This window comes from Buceros rhinoceros, unplaced genomic scaffold (genome assembly GCF_000710305.1).
Source record: "Buceros rhinoceros silvestris isolate BGI_N320 unplaced genomic scaffold, ASM71030v1 scaffold6314, whole genome shotgun sequence".
NCBI classification, from domain to species: Eukaryota; Metazoa; Chordata; class Aves; order Bucerotiformes; family Bucerotidae; genus Buceros; species Buceros rhinoceros.
This window is the reverse complement of record NW_010407626.1, coordinates 125673-138378: the sequence shown is the minus strand read 5'-3', so window position 1 is coordinate 138378 and position 12706 is coordinate 125673. Positions and strand designations below refer to the sequence as shown.

At 35.8% G+C, this 12706-nt stretch overlaps 1 protein-coding gene across 3 annotated transcripts in view; it reads right to left on the bottom strand.

Annotated features, from left to right (window-relative positions):
* GULP1 (GULP, engulfment adaptor PTB domain containing 1) overlaps positions 1 to 12706 on the bottom strand; it is a 67184-nt gene that overhangs the window by 16046 nt on the left and 38432 nt on the right. For 2 of the 3 annotated variants that reach the window (XM_010134539.1, XM_010134541.1), the window contains exons 5-6: positions 11607 to 11723; positions 11127 to 11219 (exon numbers count right to left, since the gene is read on the bottom strand). In XM_010134539.1, coding sequence (XP_010132841.1) covers positions 11127 to 11219; positions 11607 to 11723 — 210 coding nt within the window. Of the gene's footprint in view, positions 1 to 315; positions 878 to 11126; positions 11220 to 11606; positions 11724 to 12706 lie in introns of those variants that run through there. The other variant, XM_010134540.1, reaches the window with a different exon arrangement.

Genomic DNA, 12706 nt, shown 5'->3' with positions numbered 1-12706 from the left:
AAAAATACAATTTACTTATTTTAAGAAATGTCTATTCTGAATACATGTAAGCACAAAAAGCATTTTTATTTAGTGAACACATGCAGACAGCCAGGATGTTTGCCATATACAGCCAAATGTTACTTGCAAATGAAAGGAAAGTTGAGAGCATAAGCACATTGCTATGAAAAAGCAGGCAATATGCCCATCTCTTATTTAAGAGTAATTTTCAACCTTCATTTTGCACAGTTTTTATAAAGTATGCTAAAAGGTATTTAACGGCTGATTGCTTTTCTATTAATTCATGGGAGGGGGGAAGCTCTTGATGCTGGACATTTAGAATTGTTCGTTTTGAATAACTATTCTTCATATAAAGAATTTTAATAAGCGATTGACACATAACACTGAGGTAACTAATTAACGAACTGATTTAGACACATTTAAAAAAAAGAATTTATGTTTTGGGGGTAGGAGAGAAAAAGCTATATTGAAAGAAGAGTAAATCTTTGCAAATTCTGTTTTTAAGAGTATTCCTAGAGAATCTAAGATCCATCTTCTCTGTCCTTTAACCACTGTACAAAATGCACATTTTAAACACTAGTTAATACACAACAGAGAACAAAGGAAAGCCAAAAGAAAAAAAAATGAGAAAGCTTTTGCACAGCAGGATTACACGAGGTCTTGGGCAGCTGTATTCACTGGTTGGCTTTGGAAGACCACTTTTTGAAGGTGGTGGTATTAACAATCCCGGTGGTAGTCTAGAGTCAGGAGAACTCCTAGGAGTAAGTGTAATGGAAGAGATATCTAAACAAGGAGGTGAATCCTCATTGTTACACCAGAAAAAAGTAGAGGGTCTTTGAAACATGTGTTCATCATTATCACACTTTATGTGCAGCAGCTGAAAAGGAATCACAGAAAGAGAAAACATTCTGAGGAACAGAACGTGGTAACATCAGGAAAAGAAGAAAAAAAAAAACAAAATACATTTCATACTTCAGTTTGTCAGCAATTTACTGTTCATGCTATAGTTACAAGACATAGAACTTGAAATAGTTTAAAACAAGTACTAACTGGAATGAAGATGACTTGCTCCTTGGCAATTACACTACATAAAGTGACGATGGGTATCTTTCCAAATGTGGATGTGTCAGATGCACTGATAAATGTCTAAATTCACCAACATATCAGCAATATCTGAGATCTGCACATGTAAATTAGCAGGTAAGCACATATCTGGGAAGATTCACTCTGGTGGTTAAAGCAGAGGACAGAATTTCATTTCTCTGAACCAGGAAACACCTACCATTTATACCCCACCAATATTTAAAGAACATCTAATTATTTAACTGAAATCTTCTTTCAGCAGAAGCTCACAGTGCACAGATTTAATTGTTTATATTAATACTCATTTCCCTGTCTACAGAATTTGAAAACCTAAATGTTTATGGACAATAATACTCCTCTGCCATCTTTTCTGTGTGGATGAATAACTAATTGAACTTGGTATTTTCAGTAGGTATCTCAAAAGCTGAGAATCGCTGCTGCAAAGCAAGGGAATCCTTAAGTCACTACAACAGCAGTGCAGGAACCAGGATGGAATATGCATTTTGCTGCTGGGGAATAAAAATGTTGAGGACTGTAAGATTCTCTGGATCTCTTAATAAATCCACAGAACAGCTTCGAACAGAGGGAAGTGAGTAATATCCACACCAGAACAGGGATGGTAATAGTGTTCACCTAAGGTGACAAAGTGGTAACTGCAAGGATCTGGTCTGAATTAGGCAGACAAGAACATGAAGCCAGCAGCCTCATATGACTGGGGAGTATTTAACTGTATATTCCAGCAGGAGTCATTGTTGTATAGAGATTGAAGCTAAAGGCTTTGTCTACCTTGATCAAAAAACATTAATTTTTTTTTTTCCTGAATGGGAAATATCTGTAAATCCTGAAAGGTTTCAAAAGAAATGGATCTTATATAGGTGAAGTTCGAAAAAAAAAAGAGCCTTTAGGACTGATCCTAGAAAGAGAAGCAAAAAGAAAATGTATTTAAATATTTATGAAACATGCCCAACCGATCTTTCTGTTGGGGACAAGTTGTAATTCCTACCTCAAAATCTGAAGAAAACAGCGCCAAACAGTTAAAACAAGGCTTTGGAGGACAGACTCATCTCTGAATCTTAACAGAAGGGATTGCATACTTGTGCAGACAGTTCTTCTTGGCTAGGGCCAAGAGTTTATACTCTGAGAAGGCAGGAATGGAATCTATGCTGTATGGTATCTTGTCTACAAAATCCTCAAACTTGCCCAGACTGAAGCAGTGGTAGATACATACAGCAAAGATTTTCAAGTCGGATTTTACTCTCTTTATACAGTGTTACAGATTATATCATTAGAAGTCTGCATAACTCCAGCAGAGCAGGATTTAATAAATTATTTTTAAGCCATTTTTTTAGAGTTATGTAGAAAACAAAACATTTCAAAACATTTCTAATCCTTTTAAACTGAGTCTTAGTTGCTTTCTTCTCTTTTTTTCAGAGATAAGCCAGGTTAAGGGTACAGGTACCCAAACTGAGTAACAATGCCATACTTAGGAGAACACCAACAAACACCACAAACTCCTCCATTTAAGATTTGCAATTCATTAAAAAAATATTAAAAAAGAAAAAATTGCAATTGCAAAGAACTCATCTGTTCCCAAGCTGGAATTGTGAAACAGAGGGTTTGGAATGGTAATCAATGAAAATGAAAGTGAAAACCTACAAGACATAGAATTGTGATTATTATTTCAAGAGTATCACTAGCTAACAGGTAGAAGACTTGTAGGGCTACTGTGTAATTACTACCACGTAATACTTGCTGCTATACTTATATATGGAAAAATTAGATCTCATAATAGTAAACACTGTAATATTTCCCTGAAATGCAAAATCAACGGATGAGTAGTTTCCATAAGAAAGCATGTATATTGCATGAAAAATCATACAGAAACCAGCAAAATGCATATAGGATGCAAAGGAGCAGAACTAGAAAGATGATGAGCATGTATAAAATCCAGGCAACGAAAGGCTTCAGTACAAAACCAGAACAGACACTGTTTGCATCATTTGAGCCCTGAACATTGAGCAGTCACATTTCCTCCTATTTATCTCATAAGTGATAATCTTAGAACTTTTCACGTCATACGAGGTGTCAAGATTCATGTGACAATTTTGGGAACGTGTCTTGCCAATAATGATTTTTCACTAGCAATTCTTCATTTGGAGGGCAGCACAGAAGCCCAGAACCTGGCACTGCATGTTGCATCCCATGACCCAGAAGGACCTGTGAGGCTGACAGTGGCTTTCTGCTTCCAGCCCTTCATATTCCAGTAGCACAGAGTCAGGACAGGTACAGCAGGGAAGTGTATTTGACAATGGAAAAATAATAATTGGAAGGTCAAAGAGAAGGATTGCACAGGCTGCTTTTAAAACGTAGGAATTAACACCAGATTCTGAAAATGCAGGAGGAACAAGGAACAGACCTACTCTAAAGAACACAACCTAAAAAGGGAGAAAATACAGTGACAATAGTTGAAATTGCCATTTTACATGGCAATTATACTTTGTCTGAGCTTCCTGCTGTGTAACACTGAACATGCCGTATCTGTCAGGTTGATATATTACTTTCTATTCTGGGCTCTGTACCATCAACACAGGAAAACCACATGAAATCATTCTTAATGAATTTAATATACTAGTTCAGTGGACTTGGTCTCTTATGATTAGATGTTATTATGTGCCTGTCAAAGGATTTATTTTGGACTCACTCTTCTTAGCATGATGCTGACGATGCACTGTTGGCTGCATCATACCAGAAAACGTAGCATGATTGAATTTTTGCTAATCAAGAAATAATTTGGGTTTTGTTTTTTTTTAACCAGGTGTCTCAAGACACTGATTGCAATCTCTGTGTCATACCCCCACAGGAATCGTGTCAGTGTATTAATGAAATGGCAAAATACTTTTCTTCCTTACAACATTTAAGTTGGTAATATACCGAACAGTCCCAGTGGATAACTGCAGGGAATGTTATAAGGAACTGTGAGAGGAAATTACGTAGTTAGTTACAAAACCACTGATGATGAGCTACCTCAGATTTGGGACTACTAAGGATATAATAATTTACTGATTCATAAAATACTGTGTAGGCACTAACAGTTTCATTAACTGCTACATCTTCAGTTCATTTAATATTTTTTCAGTAACAAGAAATCTGACATAGGCAATTTCAAATGTATTTTTTTTTAACACCACAAATAGGATTTTAAACCTTCAGGAAGAGCAGAAGATAGCTAAAGAAAAACCATGTGCATTTTCCCACTTGGCAGTCTTAATGGAATCATGAACCACGTGATATGCCGCAACACATTCCAAAGCTGTTCTCTGAAATACGCACACGTCTGTCTTGGGGTTCTCTCATGGGTGCGTTAAAGCTTTTTAATGAGGGTAATGAGGTGCTGGTGGCCTATGTTTCTAAGTCACAATTAAAATAATTTTTTTTAAAAAAGGTCTAACCAATCAGTATCTTCAATGCTCCATTTAAAAATGCAGGTTTTCTGTAAGACTACCATGACAGGAATACATACTGCATTCTGCTTCTTCGACAATACTTAGAGCAAATGGAACACCATTCCTTCTGGGGCTGTTTCTCCCAATACCTTTTCCTGCTGCTTTTCAATTCTGCCTCTCATATTTCAACATTCTCTCTAGAATCATGCAGTTGTCACAACTTCGGTCTCTGCCTTAAACATGCTGCTCAAAGAGGAAACCTTGAAGGCATGCCTGGTAAACTTCAGCCAAACCCAAGCCAGATTAAGATTCTCTCTTATCTCACCAGAGGCTCCTGAGTGCCGTACGATGGTTTACTGTTCAGTTGACTATAGAAACTGAGGGTGCTTATTGTCGCTGCCAACCCACACGAAGGCTGTGTGTCCATCCAGCTAACCCAGGCTGCTTTAGGCAACACTAGCAACATAAATTGCAAAAAAAGGTGTTGTTTGAAATGGCGCTCTCAGGGCTGTGCTAATCTTTGGAGGCTGGATTTATACACAGCAGCAGCAGCATCCAAAGTCTTACTGTGATACAAACTTGAGAAGTGTCATAAGCAAACAACAAAATGAAAATCAGATTGTCCTCACATAATCAAGGCCAAATGCAAAAAACCTAGTGACTAATGTATTGCCAAGCCACTAAAACAGAAGAAAAGTAAACAGCACAGATACAAAAGTAATGGAAACTTCAGCAGTACATGGCAAGGGAGTGAGAGACAAAAAGAAACATCCCATACCAACATTTCCCGTGGCACATGTATGCGCAGCTATAATGGCAAACCACTCTAAGGAAACGCCTAGGTCAGTATGGCGTGTCCTTATCAGATCCATTCAGGAAATGAAAAAAGTTTCTATTGTGTAGCACTTCTGCATTGGCAAATACGCACTTTTTAGGGACTAACTTCTTAAAGTTTTAGCAATTAAAAACATAAAACCAACAGTAGAAAAAATGATCACTAAGCAGTCTATTATTTACTGAATGTCAACAAACTTAAATCTAAATAGCTACCACACCCTGAAAGAAAAAGTTTGCTGAAGACTGATCATTTAATGTAAAACTTTCACAATACATTTTATGCAAAAGTATTTGATATAACCTAGTTTTCTTTTTCACTTCCAACTGTGATCTCATTGCTTCTAATGACTTCTTTTACAGGCTAAGAAAGAAATTTTATTTTTCCCATACAGCGTATGAACTGACAGGAAAAAAATACCTAAATTTGATTGATTGATTTAGCCATATGGCTAGATTTAGAACAGTCAGAGAAAAATTTTCATAGTCATACTAACAACCAAGCAACAAGATAATTTTGACAGCAAATGTATCCCTCAAAAGCAGAAGCCTGCTGCTGACAGCGCTTTGCATCTGCTTTACACACTGCCCAAATGTAAAGGGTGTGTAATTGCACTATTCATGCATATAGTTTGCACCCATTTCAGCCTGCCAGTGTTCTAAAAGAAGTCCTCAAATAAACACTTATGTGGCCTGCCAAAAATCTGCAATACAAGCAAGAAGAATCAGGAAAGCAGTTTTACATTAGATTTCCCTTTATATTTCCCAAACAAACCTATAGCTTCCACTACTTAGGGACTGGAGAGAGAAGTCATCCCTAAGACTTCTATTCTTATTGTTTCCTATGTTCATACAAGTGGAATTTTTTCAATAGAGAACTGAGGACTCACAATAAACACCCTAATACTCCAATTAGTTATTAGCGCCTAAAACCCCAATTTAATTAGAACAAACAGTAACAGAAGTTTCAGCTGGAATATTCTCTCATACATGAAATTATCAATCACCCAAAATATTTTTAGTTCTGTGCTTAAAATGAAGCTTCTGCTTAAAATTTACTGCTTGCATTTTCTTCTCTTAGTTAGACCACAGACAGATTTCGGATATGTCACCGTCTGTAATAATCTTTGTACACATTTTTATGTCAGAGATCAGCAAATTAAGATGTTTTAACACTACGTTTTGCAAATAAAGCGTTCTACATTATTACCCAAGAGTCCAATATGTGAATGCGTGACCCACTTCTTTCAGAGAATTACATCTGTCAGTAAAGTCACATATCGCAGTCCAGCCTGGTGTGTCCAATTTGTCCTTGAGCATCACATATACAGTGCACCATCTTTGATAAATTACAGACAAAATATTTTTGGAAGTAAAAGAGGATCTGAATTTTAAGTCTTGATAGTATTATATATGATCCTGACTACAAATTCCAGCAAACAGGTTTATGTATGTCTTCATATTAAATTAGCAAGCCTATTTTAAATGACAATAGGAAGCTCAAAAAGTTTATTTTAAATTACAGTCTGGATGTATCGACTTAGAACGGAATCATGCTGAGATCAAGGTTTTTGGTATTTTTTAATGTGCAGCAAGCCAAATGTTTAAAACCATATACATATTAATTTATTCATTCACAGTTTAAAGGTGCCCTCAGATTCTATTGTCTTTTTGATACTGAAGTTAGAACAGGAGATGTAATCTGGTCCTGTCCATGGGAAAATGGTCTGGGAACCAGACGATCTGAGCTTTAATTTCACTGTCAGAAAAAGCAGAAATTGCTTTTTAAAACCAAAAAATAAACCAAACCAAAACCAAACCACCCAACAGCATGAAGGGTTGGTGAAATAATACAAAAAGAACTGAACTTCAAGTTTCTGCAGGTATTTTATATGTAATTCATTTCACAAAAATTCACAGGAAGACCAATGTGTCTAGAATAATTAAAGACACAAAACTCAATCAATTTCAGAGGGAAGACGCAGGAGCAAAGAAATGACAGACTGGCACTGCATACAAATGATATCATGGTCTCTCTGTTACTGACAAGTGGGAAAGACATTCTGTCCTAGATTGACATTTTAAAATAAAGCATAATAGTGACATCACTTGATATGTGGAACAGCCCTGTTTCACACTACAGGTGCAATAAATACTATAAACCCTAATTCTTCTCTCATGGGGAAGGAAATACACACCCACTGTCAGCCTGAAACTATGCCTGCTTGGGCCGCGTGGCTTGCGGTGTCCCTTCCATAGGGATGGGGACTGAAGGAGAAGAGGATGTAGCACAATGCTATTTCAACGTTTACATGTCATGTTCTGTGAAATGTCATCACAGGTCTTTGCAACATCTTCTGCTTCCTTAAGTACATACTTGTTTAATCAAGTTGCTAGTGTTGACTTCTGAAGTGCTAAATCAGCTGCTGACTACCAAGTGCTTCTGTGACCATGCATTAACCACTAAAGGAAGAGCACAGTCAACAGCCTCTAAGACTGGAAAGCCATTTCAGCGCCATCTGGCAAATGTTGAGAAAGGACAAACAGCACGCAAAGAACTAAATACAAAAAGGAGAGCATAAGATATGAAAATCCATGGTACTACTTAAGCATAAACAGCATAAACCCTCTGTAGGAGGCTCTTGAATCTGAACATTTCATTACAAATTGCTCTGATGCTAGTTAATAGCACATGTACTTTTACCATATTAGGTATCAAGGCTCAGGGCTTAAACTTCCCATCAGTCATTAAAGGATCCCTCCCTAGATCTCAGCACACAGAATAACACCAGACTGGACTGACAGGTAAGGAGTTACAGCTGTATCAAATTAACTAAATAAATCAAATCACTTATTATGGCTAAAAAAGCTTCAGAAAGCTCTCATATGGCACTGACATCTCTTTATAATTCAATAGCATGGATAGAAGAGCTGTGAAAGAATGAAAAATTTAGAGTTTAATAAATCTGTTTTTTGAATAATGAGAATGAATATATTATGTTCATAGCATGTTACACAAAGAATAGCTGCAGGGAAGCAAGTTTTCCACTGTCTAACCAAAAGTGCTTAGGAAGTGACTCAGATGAGGTATTCTGCCCCATGTTGGATATTCTGCCTCATTTATGTAAGCTATTTTATTTCAATATTTAACATAATACTATCAGCAGATTTGAAAATTTTACTCAGCCAAAATGATCACAAGACAGAACTGCTTTTTTTTTCTCTTCTAATTATGAAGCAGCAGATGTACAAATATTTGTTACAATATGGTACTTAGAAGTTTTAAATTTAAATTTGGCAAACAATAAACCTCTAAAATTTTTTTTTAAAACTAAAGCGAACTTTTTCATCACAGAAATTATGTGGAAATAGAGGAAAATATTCTTTGTGCCACCTGCTTTTTTCTAATAGGAGAGACTTTACAAAGCCGTGCTCGAAGTGATAGTTGATTTGAATCAAAAGTGCACAAAATTAATTGAAAACTATAACAGGCAATCAATTGTCTTATGAATTGTTTATTATTTCCTTTTTTCATACATATTTGTTGCTCATACAGTAAAAGAAGGGATAGTTATCACCAAAACACTGCTCTTCTAGGCTCTTTGACTTAAGACCTCTGTATCGGACTCTCAAAAATATTTATGCTTTCTTTTCCCTGAAATCAGGCCACTTCATCACCTCACTAGTCCATACCTTCATTTATTTTCAACCAAATTGTTCCATTTATCTGTACTGACTCTCATGCCAGCACAAATCAAAGTTCAGATTTACACAACCTCGTTTAAAACAGACCTTCTTGAATGACGTCTCCTGCTAAGGTACAAAAGTCAGTAGTGTTTGGTGGACAGTGATGCGCCTAGATTTGGGAAAAACACGTTCCTAAAAATGTGTTGGGGGGGTTTTTTTTGCTTCCTTTTTTTTTAATTGTTGGCTGCACAACTGATCAAACAATCATATAGAAGGAAAGTGGCTTAATCCAAAGTCCTGACTGATGCAGGATCCAAGTTGCTGAAGATGCTGAGGACTACATCCAAGAGCACAGATAGCTCCAACCTCACGCAGTCGTCATTCATTTATATAAATCTATTTTGTGGTAGAATCGATTTAGACATTAAATAGGCTGTTAAACAGCTCTTACTGCAATTCTGATAATGAGGAAACTCAGAAATCTATGACAGGACATGTTTGTGGTTTTCTTAAGGAGTAACTACAGCAATAAAATTATATGTGAAAACTAATAGCTGGTAGTGACTTATTAACATGAATAAATATTTTAATAAGAATGATTATCAGTATCACATAATTTTGTTGCAGCCTCAGTGCCACTTCAGCAATATGCATATTTATTTTACCAGTAGTAATTAACAATAAAACACCGTCTAAGGGAGAAGATTTACCAATGGCTGGCAAATCTACAAATTTAGATCTTAATTCTTTAATAAGGAATGAGACACCATTGTCTTAAAAGACAAAATAAACCACAAAATACAGGATTTTTTTTTGCCATTATTAATGATTTTAAGTTTTTCACTAAATACAATTACCAAGTTCATTAGTTTAAATGAAATGCATGTATCTCAAGGGACTTAAGAGCCTGTCTAATTAAATTCAAAGGTACATTTAGTTATTATATTCATAAATAAACTAGCTGCCATCCCAATTGAGGAAAATAAAATATTAAAGAATTGACTGAATTGATTTTAAATCTAGCATTAAAGTTGATTACCTATCACTGAATGCTTCATAAGTGAGAAGACATCCATCCATAATTTACAATTCACTGTGGCAGTTACGCAGTTTTTATAACTTATGGTGCGCTCTCCCTTGGAATAGATTTTAGTAAAATGAAGTGACACTTCCTCGGGGAACAACCACAATCAATATCAAGGGAGCGTACAGACACTACTCAAAAACTGTCATCACCATTACAGACACACTGTTACCTTGCCCAAATTTCTAGGCACCCATTTAAAGTGAAACTGTGCACATTCAGGGCAGCAACTAGGCAGCCCAAAACACACAGCTTTTTTAAAAGCAGCCCATCTTTTTCTAAGGTTTAGCTATGCATACATAAAGAAATTTTATTTAGACAAATAAATACAGATAGAATACCTTCGTAAGAGGAGAGGAGTCATTAGGATCAGTCTGCAATGCAACCTGCATTTTCAGAGGTCCTGCCTAGATGTATGTAACTGTCAGTCATAGTCACTTAAAAATACTTTTACTGTGATCATTTAAAGGAACTGCAGAAAACATTAGAAACTTCTAGCGATGAGGAACCTGCATTTGCTCCGTTTTACCCACCCACCCAGTGCTAGTTCCTGACACAAAACAACTCCTTTGAAATACAAACCAAATGTCTTAGAAGTCATTTAGAACACACCAGTTGTCAGTGACAATATGCTTGTGACAAAGTTTCTGAAAAATCCTAAGTAGCATTCATGAACCATATCCTTTAAGTCGAGAACAGAGCTCTTCAGCCTTACAGCTGGCACGTTTAGCTGTCTACTAGGATGAGTCTTTTGGCAGCAACAAATAGGTATGACAAGGGGATTAAGAATTACAGTTTCAGACACTGCAGTTTGCACTTTTGTTGGCTCATCAGTCTTACCGTTACCTCAATACTGCATTTCAACAGACATGTTACACAATCACTGCATGTTAATCACAATCACTGGAAACAGCGGGGATGCTAATAATTATCAGAACACAACGATTACAGATTTAGCGTAGCTTCAGATGTAAGAGTTATGTTCATGTACTTACTGGAGGCGCATGTACTTGTGTTATTCTTAACTGGTTTTCCAAATCTTGAACTTTATTTTTCAGTTCTGTGTTTTCAGTTTCTAATTCTTGAATCTACAAAGCAAGTGGTTATTGCAAAAGCTATTGGGATACACACTCATTTCAACAACAACATCCACTGAGAGTAAGTTTTATCTGACATCTGGTGATTTAGTTTAACTAGTTACCCAATTACAAAAAATAATCAAATTTCTCTATCTTCCATATTTCAACCTTGTTTTCCCCTTTAACGACCTTGCAAAATGGAAAACATAAAATACTGTTTCACAGTTATCAGATTTTTTTATAATTTTTGTTTTAGGGTTTTGGTTTTTTTTAAGCATCTGTTGCAATTCTTAGCATTCTGAGAATAATGCTGGAAATTACGCTGTCATAGAAAGCAGGTAACACAGATACAAGAGCATGTTATTTTATCACTTTAAAAAACAGTTTGCAACTTACTCTTTTCTGTAAACCTGCAATTTGTTTCCTTGTTTCAACGTCTTTTCCTCCAGATTCCAGAAATTTCCTGTAAGCTAAGTCAAATGCTTGACCAATTGTTAAAGTTATCTCTTCTGCCTTCACATAAAACATAAGATCGATATTAGTATGTTAAGAATATATAATCACTTTCATTTCAGATGATCACAAAATACTTTACACCAGGTATCATGTTCAGAAGTTTTGCTTCGTCCATCATGAAATCAGCGCTACAAAGGAGCATAGCAAACACTCTTCAGCAAAGTATCTTGACAGAAAATGCTATCAATCCAACTTAAAAATACTTTGGATGAAGAAGGAAGGCTGAACAAGCTGAACGCAATTAGCTACTTTTTAGTACTAATTATGCCTCTGATTTCTGTAAACACAGACAGCACGCTGCAGTATGTCATTTTCTGATGATTACTGAAGCAAATACAGGCTTTTCAATCATTAAATAAATTGTTTTAGTTTTAATGGATTAATGTGTTCGTGTTACAGGATGTTTTGACCCCTATTGCTTTTAAACTTTGACGTCAACATTTATTTTTACAAGTCCTACAAAATCTTGAATAACAGTTATTTACAGTGTGCTGATGTGTGCATGTATTTCTGATCACAAAAATCCAACCAAGCAGAATTTGCTTTTGCATGTGCAAAATATAATAATTTTAGTAGTTCTATGCTGATTTGCATCATATGTTATTACATGGATATACAGTTGGTGCAGAAAATGTACTTCAAAAATAACAGGGGTAAAAATAAGTATACAAGTCGACTGAGCACACCAAGGTTTCAGAAAAGAATATTGACTTAGAAGATGCACCAATAAAGGCAAACAGATGGATATGCCATTTGCCTAGAACTTTAGTAGAGAAAGTAAACACAATAAGTAATAACTTTTTTATCTTTTTAAACAAATGTGGCAGGGGAACAAAAAGGAAATCAGAAAACACATTAATCTGGCTAAAGCTAATCTAGAATTTTCTCTTCTTTATTGAAATGGAATTGGTTATTTCTCATTAAAACAGAGCATTCTGCTCGATGCCAGGAACATATTTCCTTCACTACCTGTAAGAACA